The sequence below is a fragment of the Alosa alosa genome, chromosome 21 (assembly GCF_017589495.1).
Source record: "Alosa alosa isolate M-15738 ecotype Scorff River chromosome 21, AALO_Geno_1.1, whole genome shotgun sequence".
Taxonomy (NCBI): Eukaryota; Metazoa; Chordata; class Actinopteri; order Clupeiformes; family Clupeidae; genus Alosa; species Alosa alosa.
The window spans coordinates 20097338-20116016 of record NC_063209.1 but is presented as its reverse complement, the minus strand read 5'-3'; the positions used below and the strand labels follow the sequence as shown (position 1 = coordinate 20116016).

Sequence of the window (18679 nt, the reverse complement as noted above, 5' to 3'; positions counted from 1 at the left end):
TATAGTGTGTTCAGAGTTTGGATGGCCTGGGGATAAAAACTTCTCCTGAGTCTCTCAGTTCTGGCTTTGTGACTACATAGGCGTCTTCTTGATTTCAGCGGTAGGAATAATCCATTGTTAGGATGAGAAAAGTCCTTCAGAATCTTTTGGGCTCTTAGGAGTACTCTTCTGGAATAGATATCTTGTAGAGCAGGGAGTTGAGTTCTTATAGTACGTTCAGCTGAGCGCACTACTCTCTGCAGAGTACTACAATCTCTAACTGTGGAGTTCCCATACCAGGTGATGATGCTACCAGTTAGAACACTCTCAACCGCTGAAGTGTAGAAGGCCTTCATGATGGATGTAGAAACTTTGAATTTCCTTAGCTGACGAAGGAAGTAGAGTCGTTGTCTGGACTTCTTCAGAACATATTGAGTGTTAACAGTCCATGTTAAGTCTTCAGTAATGTGGACACCAAGGTATTTAAAACTTGTGACTCTCTCTACAGGTTGCCCGCTGATCATTAGTGGGGTGTAACTGTAGTTCTGCTGCTTCCTTCTGTAATCCACTACCATTTCCTTGGTTTTATTGATATTCAGTGTCAAGCTGTTAGATTGACACCACTGTGCCACCTCATCAACCTGATCCAAGTAGAGCTGTTCATTGTTGTTACTAATCAGGCCCAAGATCACTGTGTCATCTGCAAACTTGATGATGGAGGTATGACTACTGTTGGCTTTGCAGTCATGTGTGTAGATGTTGTACAGCAGTGGACTCAAAACAGCCTTGGGGAGCACCAGTGCTGATGGTTAATGAGTCAGATGTCAGACCCCCCACTCTAACCACTTGTGAACGGTTGGTGAGGAAGTCAAATATCCAGTGACACAGGGTGGTGTTCAGTCTTAAGGCCTTCATCTTTGTGACCAAGGTGAGAGGTACTATCGTGTTGAATGCTGAACTAAAGTCAATGAACAGCATCCTCACATAATTCCCATTCCCCTCCTCCAGGTGAGTTAAGGTGATGTGCATGAGGTTTGAGATGGCCTCCTCTGTAGACCCGACCTCTTGGAGAGCTACACCCCTTCCCGCTCGCTGCGATCCTCATCAGCTGGTCTGCTCAAGGTGCCCAAGATTAACCTCAGCACCATGGCAGAGAGAGCGTTCTCCCACACAGCCCCAAAGCGGAACTCACTTCCAAACAACATCAGGCAGTGTGAATCCACTGCCCAGTTTACAGTAAAAATGAACTGAAAACCTATCTCTTTATTTGTTTTATCTGTGAAGAGACCTTGGGTGTTCTGAAAGGCGTTTTTAAATAAAATGTATTATTATTATTTATGATATTTAAAATGTGTTATGAAGGACCTAGGCAACTTTGTGTTCATTGAGCTTTACCTGATTAGAACAGTGTTGGAAATAGATAGATAGATAGATACTTTATTGATCCCCAAGGGGAAATTCAAATACTAAATTATAAATCTTAAAGTTCTGTTAAGAGTGCACAACAAAGTGATGACAGTGATGATGTAAGTGTGTGTGTTTTGTGTGTGTGTGTGTTGGGGATGGAGATGGGGGTGGGGGGCAGAAAGGCTAGGCAATCAAGGACATGGGTAGATAGATGGAGGAGAAATCAAAAATAATAAATAAAAAGTTCTATGGAGATGTGCAAAAGTTGGAGAAAGTCACATGTGTCATGTGCTGAGGAGTGAATGAGTGCAAATTCAGTATAGTGTGAATTCAGAGTTGGGAAATGTTTTAGAGTTCTGAGGAGTGAATGTGTGCAAAGTCAGTATAGTGTGAGTTCAGAGTTTGGATGGCCTGGGGAAAAAACTTATCTCAATTTCAAATTCAAATACTAAATTATAAATCTTAAAGTTCTTTTAAGAGTGCACAACAAAGTCTACTCAAAATCAATTTAATTTCAAGCAGAGGGACGTCTTACACACATCTGTCTGGATGCGTTTACTGGCCCAGTCTCCTGCCTCACTAGAGACTGAGGAAGCTGTAGTCAGCCAGTGTCCAGACAATTTCGGCAGCTGTCCAAACCTCAAACCTAACATCTTCATTATTAAGATGGCCTGCATGTTCAAATGAAAGTGAGACCAAGACAGAGCCAGAAGAGCATCAGAACAGAGTCCCCTGTTGAGTTGGCTTTGGTGGGAAAGTCAGAACCCACTCTGGACTGGGGGGCTAGTCATCTAGACTTTTTGTTGCCACAACTGAAGACCCACAGACTGATAGATCCAGTGGAGAACCTAGAGGAGAGGGTTTGTTTAAAATACAGTCAGCCCCTTGACCTCTTCTGCAGGGGTGACCAGAACTGTGTGTAAGACCACAAGGGTCACGACACACTCACCATCAGTGAGGCATATGCAGAAATGACAGTCTCAGTCTGTTGGTACAACTGCACCCTTTAAAAGATGTCTCAGAACAGATTTGGCCGGGGGAAATTCAGGCCGGGGTTCAAGAGATTATTCAGCACAGCTGATGCTCAGAAACCAAAAGCTGGAACCTTTCACATTCTGAGGATCAACTACTCCTCCTACTGGTTGGTGTTTGTCTGAGAATGTGTATATTCGTGCAAACTAGGCCTACACCTAGATAATATTTAAAAAAATGTCAATTATAATTACTATTTTTTGCCCTGTAGGCATGCTTTGTACCATTTTTTGTTTATGGTAAAGGTAAGTAACTTGGGTTTGGGAACAAATAATACAATAATTGGGGGAACAAAGGTATTCAAATGTAAAAAATAGTCCATACCTCCATGTTCAGTACATAGAGTTAAATTATTTGTATGACCTTAGTGAATGTAATAAACACATACATCAATAACACAATTCCCTGCATGCTATCAGTCTTCATGAAATGAAAATCTACACCCTAATTCTCTCTGTTCTCCCTGTTGAAGCTAGAAGAGTTGTGTACTACAGAGAATGAGAGAGAGAGAGAAAGAGAGAGAGAGAGAGGGAGAAAGAGAGAGAGGGAGAGGAGCAAAGACCATTACTGTCAGCTCCACAAACCATAAATGTGCAGTGTGCAGAATTTGCAGAATCTGACAGATGCAGGTGATTGATGGTCTGGGCATTAGCTGAAATAGATGGGCAAAACGGCTCTCCCTTCACACCACACACATCTACAGGTATTGATACGTTGATAAAGCATAAATAGAACCTCTCAAAATTGTGGTATTGGACCACTTTCATTTTAGTCCCAAGACAGCATAAAGGGACTGAATGGGCACACACACACACACACACACACAGTTCTACACCCCTTGCGATTCAAAAGCAAAGTGTGACAGAATTTCTTTACTGCAGAGGCACTGGCCTGCCACATATGTATATATATACACCTACACAAATCCTCACTACTGTAGTCAAGGGTATCAGGGATTTTGCCACACACATTTGTAATATTACTTAACATAACAATACAATGCTTGGCATTACAAGTCTCAACTTGAGCCGACAGTTGCAACAAAAGTGGTGCTATTTCATTTTCTCAGCGTAATCTTTCTCTCACACACACACACACCAACACTCCACTATTTTCTTTTTATGCAGATATGCAGGCATAAAGCTTTGTGTGCGCATTGTGATCGGGGTGCTCTTTGTAGTGGCTGGCTGGCTAAACAAGCAGAGGCAACGTCTGTAGTACTGCTGCTGGTTCAGAGGCTGAGAAAGCTTTAAAGACCTGCAGAGCAGCCCAAACACCAGAGGTCTGAGAAAGCTTTAAAGACCTGCAGAGCAGCCCAAACACCAGAGGTCTGACAAGAACAGGAGTGTTCAGGTAAGAAAGCACACACCACACTTTATTTAGTTTTTTCCCAAAACTGTAATGTTTTAATCTTTCTGCACGAAAGATTTTTCACAGTATCAAAAAGTGAATAATAATAATAATAATAATAATAATAATAAAAAAAAAAGACAGCCAACATACACTCGGCTGTTGAATGGTATAGTATAAATCTACATTCCAGACGCTGAAGATGTGTTCTAGTCTAATATAACCTTGATAGCATCGGAGATGTTGAGAAATATGAAAAGAGAAGCTCAAATGTATTCGTGTCAAACCTTCAAGCAAATGGAGTTATCAAATAAATTTCCTCAAATCCTGTCGGATACATGTTGTCGGATGTTTTGTTTTTTTTCTCAGAGGGAAGGTACAACCTTCCTACTTTGACAGGAGCTTGTAAGTGCAGTGACTTGAACCCAAAATTAAGCAAGCAAACAAACAATACAAACGGGGTCTCAATCACAGTTGCTGTACCTAGTATGCAGCCAGAAAACTGCAACCACAGTCATGACAAAACAGAGTAGCTCAAAGTATTTGTGAGACATGGAGAGTGAGAAGGACAGCCAGTGGAATGGAAGAATGGAACATTGATTGCATCTACACAGAGAAAGATGAACACGCTAAGTGCTAGGGGATGCCAAAAAGCCTGTTGAGGTGACTGAAGTGTCATTCTTAAACTGATTGAGGCTGGAGTAGCATTGGGGACCAGACCAGCACAACAATATGGAGCATTCATAACATGTGTGGATAAGGGAGTATAACTTAAGTGTGATACAGGACTTCATTTGAATAAAATTAGCTTTGGAATTGACAAGATCAAACAGTGAATTGCACTTGCACTCATTTTTGAAAACACAAAGAGAAATTGCTGTTTTTGTTTTGATTTTTTCCCCTCAAATATACGTATACATTTTGCCTGTATGCATCATGCAAGGAAATCACCCCTGTATTATCCATGTATAAGTGTTAAAACACAGCCATATATATAATTTTTTAATCAAAGTTTATATTAGTGTTGAATTTTTTGCAAACGTTCATGTTTAAAAAACAAAACAGAAACCATTTCATGTCACAATTTAAAACAGCATGGTACAGTACAAGGGCACTAATCTCCAGAAGCCAACTACTGTCATTGACTCCCATGTATATCTGAAGCATAATTTGACAGATTGGGCAAAAGAAAACTAACAATGTCTCCATGCCTTTCCATGTTTAAAAAACCACAACCCCTCTGCAATGACCAGCATTCAGTCTTTACGGAAGAGATTGTTAAATGTTGAGCTATGGCACAGTCAAAACAGGACAGTTGACTTCTAGTTGTGATTACGGTGCTGTTTGACAGTACAACAGAGAGCAACTTCATCAGTGGTCGTGTTTGGTCAAATGCATAAAAAAAGTCATAATCTGTGATTCAGTGTTCAGTTCTTCAAACTGAGGGAGGTCCCCCAATCTAGACTATGGATTCAGAGAGTGATTGGGTATGGTAGGGCTCATCATGGATGTCGTCATGGATGGATTCTTCTCTTGCAACTGGAAGTACCTTTCAGAGCACACAAGTTAACTGTTAGACATCCAAAGGGGGAAAATAACTGTTAAGATGTGCCACATTTTCTGTGATAAAGAAAAGACAAAAAATGGTTTTATTTTAAATGATAAAAAAGTAAGAATAACTTTTAACACGCATTGTATGAAGCAGACACTTGTATGAAGCAATGAGCCAGAAACCTAAGACATTTCAATGTTTTTTTTTGTTTTTTGCAATGTTGTAGTTGACAGGACAGCGGCTCCCGCAACATCAACCGCTAGCAGGTTCAGGGATGAGTATGGACATGTTGTTTTTGTGTGTAAAATTCCATTTGTTGGGAGCAAAGAAAAATGACAGTTCCAAGTTTGACAGTCTGTGTGAACCCCGTGTGTGTGTGTGTGTGTGTGTGTGTTTGTGTGTGTTTGTGGGTTTTGATGATGGATCTCAGTCTGGGCTGGTAAGGTCAGGTGTATTGTGTTGAGTACAGTCACGCTGGAAGGTCGGGGAGTAAGGACTCGGTTCTCCGTTTGGCGAGTTTCCATTACTGTGCTGCGTTCGAGGGCATCTTTTTGAGGCTAAAGTTTGACCAGTTAACAGCCACCTTCTGTCGTGTCTGTTTGGCTGAGTCAAGGCAGAACCTGAAGGAAGGGCAAGGGGTGAGAAATAATCTGATGAGATTTGGAGGAAGTGAGGAAGACATGAAGAGTCATACTACCAGAGCAAAACACTGCACACTGAATCAACCTATGCAATCACAGTGTCTCCCACGATCACTGAACGAATTACATGGAGTTTTCATATGGAAAAAACAGCAAAATGAAACAATCCTGAAATGGAGAGTGCAAGGTAAATTCAATACACATTCAGAGGATGACTAAAGAATGTACTGTACAAGTGAAACACAATAAAGTCCTACAACATACACAACACACCAATATGCTGCAAATTGATTTTATACTATAATGCCTATAAGTGGGACATAGATGTGATGCCTTAATGAACAGGCATTCAAGCGTTTTAAAGCTGGAATGTTGATAGCTATATCATTTTAACAGGCATCATGAACCCCTCTAGACTGCACAAAACACGACAAGAAGTTTGTCAGGGCTAAATGAATCAGGAGTGACATCGGTGACTGACCAGCTAAAATGAGACATGCCACAACAGCTAAAATACTATGCCTATTTTTATAGCATGCTGTTTAAGTGGTCAATCATAGTCAAGTCAGTTTTATTTGTATAGTGCATTTAACATGCAGATTGCAACGCAAAGCGCTCCACCTACAAGACATTGATACATAACAAAAGATGCCGGACGGAGCGGCGTAGTCGCCAGCGTACCCGTGACACCAAGACAGACAACAAACAAAATTGACAAATGATAAAATAAATAAATAATAAGAACGTAAAAAAAAACATTCCATGTCAACATCTAACCGGCTTGGTTAGATGCAATCATGGTTGTGTTAGGCATGCAGCCCTTGATACACCATAGATCAGTGGTAGAATATCACTTCAGAAGTTTGATACTGTACATCATAGATCAGTGGTAGAATATCAAGTTTTCGACAGGGAAACTCACTGAAGAAGAAGAACAAGCCAGCGAACCCTTCTTCTTTTTCGGTGAGCTTTTTTTTTGGCAAACGGAGTGCATTACCAACATCTGCTGGACTGAGGTGTAATGACAAGTGTACCCTTTAGCCTCGTTCTGGCCTCCGGTGAATAAGGCGAATGGGGCTGGTCTTTCGATATCGAAATATCGATATATCGTATTGCCACTTGAGCAATATATCGTATCGCCACTGCTGCCAAATATTAATGCTTTAATAATAAAATATCAGGCTGTGCAAAAATGACTGACTATTGCGATATTTTTTATCATTGTCTGCTGAATTATCAGTAAAATGTGATCTACATATTATACTGCCCAGGTGGTACAAGGCAAATTGTTTTTCAAGCTCTACTTTCACATTTTCGGTAAAAGGCATCATATCGCAAGTATTGCAATATATCGTAATATGTATTGTATGCCAATATATTGGTGATGTATTGTATCGTGACCCATGTATTGTGATGCGTATAGTATCGTGAGGTCCTTGCCAATACACAGCCCTAGTAAATAATGTTAAATAACACTTTTCTAATACTAATGCATTTCAGTCATTAAAATTAATAAGAAAATGTAGGGGCTATATAATCAACATGTACATAATTCTCTATCTCAGAAATGCTGTATTGCATGATAGGAAATCTGATGCACTCCCACTGTTCCAAAACTCCAGAACACTAATGATGGTAATTCAATCTGTCTGCCCCAGAACCAGCTGGATCAAAAGACTGGTGTTGTCACAGACTTATGTCTGACAAGCCTAAAATAGGCCCAAAAACTTGAACAAAAAAAAAAAAAAAAGTAACTTTGATGTAGACAGCATTTACACTCATATTTTAATCACCAATGCAGTCTCCCCTAGACAGCCTTGTGCATGTTAACATGGTGCATGTTAAGGTAAATCCTGATTAAATAGTATGCCTTACGGAATATACATTGACAAACTTGACCTTTAAGATTTTTTGTAATACATCAAGCAACTCCAAAATTGCCCTCACCTCTTGAAGTACTCAACTTCCCGATCAATCTCATCCATTTCTGTCGGATCAACGTCTTTGGGGAGGAACACATCATCTATAGCATTGACACAAAATTAACTGTTGTTAGAACTGCACCAATACAATAAACACATACAATACAAAGACATTGGGCCTGTACTACGAAGCGGGGTTTCTGGCTTATCTGGGTAACTTCGAGAGTAACTTGATCACGTGTGGCGTAACTTCCCGATTAACCCGTACTACGAAAGGTGGATAGGTTTTAACCGAGGTATGGTGCCATGGCAATTTACGCTGCATCTCAAACCTGCTCCGACCAGGTTATGTTCTTGGTTAACCCGAGGTTTCCGTTAACCACACCCTTTATAAGTACCACCCCTCCACTAACAATTTCTCCCGAGACATGTCGTACCTGGATGATCCATTCGACATTGGGCAAAATCGTGAGGGACTCTCTTAGCAGGGGCAAGGGGTTTTAGAGACCGCCAGATAATATATATAGCCTACCGGACGATATTCTCTATGAAGATATAGATTGTCAGCCGAGGGAATTCGTTATCTTTGTCAGATGATCTAGGAAGACATCTCATAGCAATGCCCGTACGTGGACATTCATGTATTCAATCGGTGATGCAAGAATACTGTATGTCCGAAAATAAAATCGGACATACGCCTACAGTATGCTGAACATCTGAGCAAGAATAGCCTAAAATAAATCGTACATAGCATACAGTAGGCCTAATAAATAAAAATCACCATTTTAACAAACTTGTTGAATTGAATGTCATATTACTGTACCCTGCACATAAAGGCTACACATTTCCACAGCACCAGAATCCGACCGAATGCCTCCCTCAACCCCCTCCATAATCGGCCTTCCACTATTATTTGCGATGGCCAACTCCTCTGCTACTGTAAAACACTCTGGTGCCTTTCCTCCTACAGTAGTGTTCGAAGACACCTGTTTCTTGTTAGCTGTAAAACAGAGGCCAAGTGAAGGCTATAAGCTAGGCCTACATGATTTCATAATTAAGAAATATTAATGCAAGCTATAACTAGGCCTATATAAACCTACTATTCTGAATAATGTTTTTGTGTTTCATTTTCACCTGCTGCCATGTGCGTTTGGCAATGGTGTTGCATCTGAAATGTTCACAGGATTAGGCATACACTAAATCAGTCAATGGGGGCTACTTAAACATTCAATTATCCTCATTACTGTAATCTATATGCCCACTTCTGAATTGGGTTGCATCTGTAGGCCTTTCTATGAACTCAAATTAGGCTATTTAATTATTTCAACTCATTTCAGACATTCAGCAAGCTACTAATCCTCCGTAACACATATTTGAAGAACATGTGGGAATAAAACTTTACTTTTAGGCATTTAGGCTACCCGATCTGTAATACGTTGCTCACTGCCGACGTATTTGATTTTTGTCGTAGAGTGGGTTTTAATTCCTCATAACTTGTCATAATAATTGTGCATTCCTCATCCGTAAAAATAAAGGTGATCACGTCATCATTGAAAGTGGTGACTTAGCGCTGCAACCATACCTTTTATGTGAACACGCACAGGTTAACCCCGCTCAACAAATCAACTTCATAATCAGCGTCGTAGTACCGATTAACACCACTTAAGATAACCAGGTTTTGTCAACCCTGGTTTAACAAAGTAACCCTGGGTTACATCTGGGTAGGTTAAGCTCCCTTCGTAGTACAGGCCCATTGACATACAAAACAAATGTTTTAGCCAAAAATGTATGCATTCATATACATCACATATAGCCACCAAGATGTGTACACCAGGTGCATATCATTTTGTCAGAAAAACTTAACATAATAATTACAAGGACAGACATGCTGGATTTTAATCTTAGCTACGGTACTAATCATAATTCATATGTTATGATTTCACTCTTCCATGTGTTCCACTGTTTTTGTTTGTCATAAAGATAAACTAATTGTTAGTTTCATGCCATGTGCTAACTCCATTTGCCTCCCAGGGGTAATTGGCCTTACCGATAGCACTGCTGGATTTGTCTGGCTTGTTCTTGCTCTTCTTATTCTTGCCCTTGGGCTGCTGCTGCTGCTGTTGGGAGTGTGCTAGAGTGCTGGCGTTGGCTTTGCCTTCGGGGTCTTGTTCCAACCTGCTCCCCCGAGCGTCCCCGTCGTTCTTCCCTCTCGCCGTGCTGGAGGCGGAGTTGGGAATGCCGCTCACAGAGCCGTTTTGCTGCTGCTGCTGCTTGGGTGCTTTGGAGTCATCCGTCTTCTTGTGTCCATTCCTCTGGCTCTCAGATGTGGCCTGGCCCTGAGAGGCCTGCTTTGAGCCACCCTTGGAGGGTTTCTCAGCGTCTGCTGCCACGACTGGCCGGCTTTCAGGGCCCTTCTGCAACTCTTGTCCCGCTTTGGCGGGTTTGGCTGCGTTGTGCTCCTGCTGGGAATGCGTCTCCTGCTGTTGTCTCTGCTGCTGCTGCTTCTTGCCCTTCTTCGTCTTGGCTCCGGCGCCAGTGGTGTTCTTGGCGTCGGGGGCCTCGTCCTTGGGCTTGGCTGGCGGGGCCGGCCCCGGCTCGGTGGCTTCGGAGCCCGCCGCCGGACTCCTCTCGGGGGATCGGATACGGATGAGCTTGGACAGGCTCGGGGTGGAGTTGAGCCGCTGGATGTCCTTGGCGGTCGCAGGGTCATTGGCAGCGGTGGAGGCGTTTGTGGTGGTTGTAGTAGCCGCGGCGGCGGCGGCGGCAGCAGCAGCGGGCGGCGTCCTCCCAGCCGTTGACCAGCTCCAGGTCCCTCTTGAGGTCACGCAGCGAGAGCGGCGCCATGTCCAGGTCAATGGGCTGCAGGTCGGACGAGCCGTTGAGGTGCGACAGCAGGTGGTTGCCCTCTAGCGTGGCCGCCTTCTTGGGGAAGTCGTTGACGTCCAGGTTGAGGTCGTACATGCTGAAGGACGCCCGGATGGAGTCCTTGATGGTGTTCTTGATCTCCTCCAGACGGCTGGTCAGGAAGCTGTTGACCCGCTCCAGCTCCAGCTGAGGCCACTCCAGCAGCCGACTGGCCTCGCCGTCCGGGGCCTCGCCGTCCTCGCCGGGCTCCGTTGGGGAGTCGCGCTGGTCGCACGACATAGCCTCGTCCATGTTAGTCTGTTGAGCCCTCTCCTTCTCCTGAAAGGACACAGTGCACAGACACAGTTAATCATTATTGAGTCTGTAAATGGCTGTGGTGAACAAGCATGGACGTATACAGTACAAGCCTGACTTTTAGAGCAGTTAGAAATTTCATTGTTGGCACATGTGGTTTTGATCAGAAATACCCCCCCTCACACACACGTATTTTGCAAACAAAACCTCAGCTGTCAAAATACAGGGGGGTAGTTTCATGCCAAATGCTACATTCATCAAATCGTGATATGAACATGACTGACTTCAATTATTTGGCATTGCGCAGATTTACAAAAAGACAAAGCAAATGCATTCTGAATGTGTGCGGGACAAGAGAGAGAAAGTGGCAGTACTTTTTTCTTCTGTTTGTGCCTGGCTCTCTTGGCCGCCTTGGCGCTGTTCACGGGCTTGGGCTCGGAGCTGTTGATGAAGTCGAGCAGCTCGTCCACGTCCCGGTGGTCGGCGCTGGGCACGGCCGGGTCCGAGTCCTGTCTCTGCGGCACCTCCTCTTTGCGTCGGGTCAGCCGCGTACGCAGCTTCTCGCGGATCTCGGCGTAGTTCCGACTGGTCGGTGCCGCAGGAGGCTGAAGAAGAGAGAAAGAGGCAAATAATCGACTGTCAATATGTTGTTTTTTTGGTAGGCTGAGCAGGAGCCCATCTGGGATGGGAGAGTTATGTTAATGGGTTTCTTATTGCACTGCTCATTTTCAAACACGTCTCGGTTGGGAGACAAGATGTCTCGCAGCAAAGCAAGAGAAGTAACACAAGCCAGTCAGACAGCGTAAAACTGGAGATACAAGTCATATGCTTATAACAAGGTTATTTTATGATAGAACACTTTGCACCACTCAACTAACAGCATATGAGAACTTTCCCACAAACTTTTTTTCTACCCTAACTATTCTCTACTATACAACTTCACTATGCTAGACTCTTCTTTTCAACCCTAACTATTCTCTACTATGGGTCGACCAATTATCGGCCTGGCCGATTATTAGGGCCGATATTTAGCATTTTTATAATAATTGGTATCGGTCATTTTTTCCACCGATAAGCCGATATTGAAATGGATAAAGAATGAACGGCCTTCTACTTTGTCTGTAAAGCGTCTCTCACTCCCTGAATTTGCTACTCTGTGGTCAAGAGCATTTTCCCGCCCACTACACCGTCTGATTTGTTAATTAGCACGAATGCAGCCAATCAGGATTGAAGACTGAACACAGACAAAGTTTAGGATTCTCACTGAGGTAGACTGGGCTTCAGCTGTAGCCTACGGAGCTATTTTTCGAAGGTAAGGAAGGTAGCCTACATTGCTGAAGTTGCAGTGAATCACAATCATCTACACTGAAGTTACAAAAAGACCACTTTGTAAGCTATTGTCTTTTTGATCCGGATCAATAGGTAAAGCACCCACTTCCTTCATTTAGCGAATTCCCGATTGATGCACGTTACTGATGCTGTTTACTAGTTATCCCACAAACTTGGGTGCTACGCGTCGGGACTCGGGAGTTCTCTGCTTCCGCCTCGTTCGTTAATTGTGAATAACGGGACACCTCTGCGGACATAGTACAGACAAGTCCTAAATTATGTGATAGCAAACGTCAAAAAGTCTAATTGCTCCTTTTTGAAACGGACTGTCAGAAAAGACTACATGCACCCTGGGCCAACCGTAATTTAATCCGACCTGAACAAAATCGCGTCCTGAGCTGGCTATTAACGTGCCTTTTAGGCTCTCAAAAGTGTAGCTTATAGCCTACACATGGACACAAATTGCATGCTTAAATAGCCTAAGTACTATTTTGAAACTGTTTTGTTAAACTATTCAACTGTAACACTTGCCATCACGCATGCACCCCTTCCTCTCCCTCTCCCTCTCGTGCACTCACACACATGATGGCAAAGCATCCTCTTTGTGACAGGTCCCTTAACAAGCACATAGCCCATTGTGCAGGCCTACTCTATGAAAATAATTGCTTTCACTCAGCTCTTGGATTAACATGATACACAGGATTTACACTTGCAAAGTGATGCAAGTTGATAGACAATTGTGTATCAAAAGAAAAGTTTGCATAATTAAATGATTTTGAATTAAATTTTTGCAGCATATAGCCTTTACTATCTACCCCCCTTTTTGACAACTGACATATCGGTTATCGGCCTCCTGTTTTGGTAATAATTGATATCGTATCGGAAAAACATAAAAACAAAAAACATGAAAAAAACATATTGGTCGATCCCTATTCTCTACTATACAACTTCACTATGCTAGACTCTTCTTTTCTACCCTAACTATTCTCTACTATACAACTTCACTATGCTAGACTCTTCAGTGTCACTCAGGCACAGAGCACCCTCTCCCTAAAACCTATCCCCATGAACACATCAGCATTGTGTCTAGGTACCGCGTTGTGTCCAAAGAACTCGCAGTAGCAGCAGTCACAGTATTTGCCATCCTTCTGATTGGTGGAAGAGGATGCACAGGAACTCCTCTCCGAGCTGCTGTCCTCGTCGTCGCCCTCCTCCAGCTCACACGGAGGGTGGCACAGTGTCCCGTTGGCCGTTGCCAGCTTGTGTCCTTTACACGCCTGGTCCCTGAGCAGACAGAGAGGCAGAAGAACTTAGAAAACCTCTTCAGAAAAGTTCAAATAAGAATACTGTTTCCCTCTCAGTCATGTTACATTATTGTCTAAAAATAAAGTGTCAACTCGGAAATTCATACTTTCTAAATCTTTTAAAAAAGTTTCAAAGGCTGAAACAAAAACAAAGCAAAAAAAAGAGTATACTCTGAATTCATATCTTCCACAAATTCCCCACTATTTTTAGAGACAAACTAAAGCAAAGATAAACCTCATCTCCCACTGCACACAGACATCAGAGGCAAAAGAAAATAAATCCCCTAAATAGATAATTCAACTATACTTAACATTCAAGGATAGACCACGTCAGCGAATATAGACAACACACACATACAAGGTAAGTTCCAGTTTTGGGATGATGCAATAAAATCTACCTGCACGTTGCGGCCCCTGCCGTCACAACCTGGCCTGCGTTAAGGGCGGCCACGATTCCGTTGTGGCCGTTGCACGGGTGGTTACAGCCCATGATGGGAGTGGCCAGCTTGCCATGCTGCGAGTTGACTGTGGGAATGTGGGAGTTCTTGCAGGTGCCGGCTTTGTGCAGGGCGTTAGGGCCCTCCGACCCGGCAGGGGGGTGCTTGGATGGTGGGGCGTGCAGGCTTCCAGGTGTTAAGGGGGAGAAGGGGGCGTGCGAGGGTGCCAGACCCGAGCTGGCGGAGCCTGCGTGAACGTGCTGACCGCCACCGCCGCTGCCAGAGGTCTGCTTGGGCTGCAGCAGCGAGGAATGCTGGGAGGAGAGGCCGGTGGGACTGTTAGGCGGCACCGACAGGTCCGAGTGTTGGTGGAGGTCGGCTGGGTGGAACGCTTCTCCTTAGGAACAAAGAAACCAGAGGGACATCTCAATCGAGCTCTAAACGCTAGCAAGTACAGTAGTTTGCTTTGGGGTCAACAGCAAATCTATTCATCAATCAGAAGAGCCTCAAGGCTCAATCTGCAAAGCCAAAGACAGACTTTTACGACAACAGAATGTGACAACAGGTGTGCTGCATTCTACTGCAAACACAACATTTGCAACACCCTCACAGCAACTTTAAATGTTCACTTTCACAACAAAGTAACATTTACCACTATGTTCACAACAACTTTAAAGTTACACTTAAACAACTGTTTCTATATAGCCTTCATATCTTTTTTTACATTAAATGCTTTCACTAAACTCACCTGGAGGGGTTGGTCGCCTGCACATTGTTTTGAAGTGTTTAGGGGTGGTCTTGTGGAGGTCTGCAGAGGTAGACAGTGGTGAACCAGGAGACGTTGCACTGGAATTCTGGGATGCTGGATGACTGTAGGGACAGACCTTAGGCCCTGTCACTTTAGGGGCTTTCCCAGGAGCATCGTGACATGATCTCTTCTCGTGACAACTTGGTCCCACAGTTCCACCTGTCAAAAACACCACCAGAAACATTAACTGGGTCCAGAATAAATTATTTTAGTTAAGACAACCTTCCTCTAGACCAAATAAACTTTCACAGGATACTTTAAATCACTTCTTAAATGTACACATAAAAATATTCCTCTCATTATTCCTATTTTTAGTCAACTTTAGCATGGGTTCACATACTTTTTCTTGCCACTATCTTCCAAGAACAATTTTTTTTTAAAAGTTGTGTTTCCAAACTAAAACGCCTTGTAACAGAGAATGGTTTTAAAGTAACTTGTTATGAGTGCTATTGCATTCGACAGACTCTCTCGTTTCCTGACGATGCCATCCTGTGCTGATGGCTGACCTTGTTGCGAGTGCGAGGCAGCGTTGTGGGTGCAGTGCTGTGGCACGCCGCCACCGTTGCTGTGGGCGGAACTCCACAGGCCCGAGAGCTTGTGCGCCGACAGGAAGGAGCTGGGGTCCCAGTCCACCGAACTCTGCTCGGGGAAACCGTTGCCACAGGTCTGCGACTTACAGGTGGAGGAGTGTGACAAGGATGCCTTCAAAATCAGGGGGGAAAAAGCACACAAGTCAGGTAAGACAGGTAAAAGTTTTTCATATAAGCTTAAGTTCTACAACCAAGAAGAGTGAATGCTCAAATTTCAAGTAATCATCATTCACATCATACCATACCATAGCATTGTGTTAGCGTTATGGACGTGACAGTTTTGCGTGGAATTGCCCATAATATTAAAAATAAAGTCAGGAAAATCCACTTAAATAAAGTTAAAAGTGACTGAAACATACACTCAATGTGTTATCAATAACTGGAAGGTATTCCTGCAACATAAATCTGCCAATACAACATTATTGCACAAAAATGAGTAATCGTGTCAACAGATGGTGCAGTCACATTGTGTTTGGACAACACCCTGGAAACCATTCTAAATGTAATAACACCACAAAAGCCCGTTAAGACACAGCAAGCCCCACTCGTGGTCCCGCGCACACACACACCGGAGTAACCTGCTCCTGCACTGCCCTCCTCTCGTCCTCCTCCACGCTCTTTTTGCAGCTCTGGCAGATCCACAGTGGCACTTCGCCCAGCAGAGAAGGCACCGAGTCCGCTTGTTTACGGCCTGGGACCTCCCGAAGGAGAGCCTGAGGCAGCGCAGGCACCGCGTCTGCCAACTTGGGAGCGGGGAGCCCGTTCACAGAACTTGCCCCCCAATCCTTGAACTCTCGATGGCACAGCAAGCAGCAAGTATGCATTGACTGAATAAAATATAGAATAAAATATATTAACATGGGCAAATAACTGCGTGAATACTTTAAATACTAAAGGCAAGGCGCACTACTTCAGGGCAAAACATGTAAATGAGCTTTCTTGACTATTTCAAATTGTCAAATTTCTCAACCAGTCAATCAGATACACAGTCCATGCTTATGGCTAACCTCAACCTTGACGTTGAGGACGTTCAGAAATGTATTCAAAACGCAGATGAAGCACATTCATCAAACGTCGATAAAAGACAAGCAATTAATGAAGCGACTATGACTGCGTCAAGACAGACTTCAATGTCTCGAGTTTCTGACATTCCGTACACACTAGTATTTGGATTAACATGCAATCAAGCGTAAAGAGAAACTACACTCTCACATTGCCATGATTATGTCACCTTCAGATAAACTACACACCATTTACTCATATGCAAAACTTGGGTGAAGAGACGAGGACATTTACTCGTAAAGTTCCTGCTGCTTCTGAACAAGGTTTACCAAGAAGTGTCGCGATTAGATGTTGGGGCTGGAGAACAAGCATGAACAGATAGCTAGCTAACTAACTTACCTACCTATTTGGCGGATGTTAGCTTGCTTGCTAGCTAGCTAGTCATCACAGTCTGGATGCGCAAGACTGCTAGCTAGCACCTTCGCTTCAAGTGAGAAAATCTATCCAGTCCGTCGCCCTGGCGGTATGATCTTGTACGATGTGCTGTGAGCAAGGCTGCTATTTGGCGTTTATTTATTTATTTAACGTTATTGGAGCTAACAAGGTATTGCTCCGCCCGATCGAAGTAGCTACAAACAGATCACATTAAGAAAAAACTGTATTTCCGTCCCCAACCAATCGCAATCCTGCCCAAAACTCTGCTGATTGTAGCAACTTATATGGATACAGGCTGAAATGGTAATTCGATTGATTATTTGAAATGCCAGTTAGCGAATTACTTTAGCTAGCTGGTTAGCTACCCTACCTGATTCGCCCTGGCCAGTCTATCCACTCCTGCATCTCCACCGCCACCAGCGCCAGCTGCAACGCCGGGAGAGACAGGGCTCTTCGATAAGGTCTGCTGCTGTCCGGACAATGCATCCTTCTGACCGACTCCTTGCTGTTTGCTTTTCTTCCTTGCCATCGCGAAAGTCTCCTTAGTACCCTTTGGCCCAGTTTGCACCAGTTAACAGGTTCAATAAGACACACTTTCGATTCTTCTAGCACCACAAATGTTCCCTATCTTCTCTAGGCAAGACAACAGTCAATATGGCGGAGGGCTGGCACACTGGCGAGTTCAGAGGTCAGGTATAGTACTGGCAACATGGCTTCCGTTGAAAAATATTGCGTGAAGTTTTCAGGCTCCATGTTGACTGATGGCAATTTTCTTTTTTTACAGGTAACCACAGGGCTAGGCCGGATTGATAGTACATTTGATATTAAACTACTATAATGTTGAACACACATAACTTTAGCACCCACACATAGTACTCTTCTTAGGCCTATACTCTTATAATTAATAAGATACACTATTAACCAGAACACTAATTGCTGAAAGAGGAACAGAAACAGGTCCCCATAGGTTATGTAACACTAAACGAATCTTGACTTTTGCATTCCTGTTTCTCTCTTTGTCTTTGTTTTTGTGTCTGGTAGGCTATATGTTGTTTTTAACAGTTCTTTCTAATGCACTCTCACATGAAATATTTATGTAGGCTTATACATCATCGTAGAGGTATAGCCGCTGTTAGTGCTACAGCCTGATAAGTGAGTTCAATCTCAGAGTGCCCACACTGTAACTTTTACATAGCCTTACGTTACTTTACAAATCAATGAGGCTAGCGTAAAATTATCAAATCTAAAGTGAAAAAGATGTAGGCTATTTGAAGGCATATTGTGTAAAAGCATTTTACTCAGATATTTATATTATGCCATTTATTATTTCTTCTAACTCAAGCTCATTGGCCTTGGCTCATTTGGACCCGAGTGTAATAATTGTAGTGCTATGTACCTTAACTGTGTCCTCCATCTAACTGGGCCTGCTGTGTGTGTGTGTGTGTGTGTGTGTGTGTGTGTGTGTGTGTGTGTGGGTGTCTGAGTGTAGGTGTCTGTGTGCGGGAATGCTGTCTTTCTGCACCTGCTATTCCCACACAAAGTTACAAAATTTGTACATTTCAATCACTTTCACCTGTTCTGATTAAGTTCTAAGAAATAAGTACCAATAATGATCAAAAATTTAGTTTCTATTTTTTCACCTTGTTTATAATTGAATTTCCTAATTTTCTTACAAAAAAAATGAAAATGAGTGTAAAATAAGTGATCTCACAGGGGTAAAGGGCAAAAATGG

At 43.2% G+C, this 18679-nt stretch overlaps 1 protein-coding gene across 1 annotated transcript; it reads right to left on the bottom strand.

Moving 5' to 3' along the window:
* Window positions 1-3796: 3796 nt before the first annotated feature.
* fam193b (family with sequence similarity 193 member B) lies at window positions 3797-17787 on the bottom strand. Its single transcript, XM_048230784.1, is given in 11 exon segments — window positions 3797-5940; window positions 7909-7984; window positions 9931-10661; window positions 10663-11066; window positions 11417-11647; window positions 13466-13655; window positions 14074-14509; window positions 14861-15079; window positions 15427-15622; window positions 16080-16337; window positions 17318-17787. Coding segments are annotated over 11 exon segments (2997 nt in total). The 5' UTR covers window positions 17477-17787; the 3' UTR covers window positions 3797-5843.
* Window positions 17788-18679: the final 892 nt, after the last annotated feature.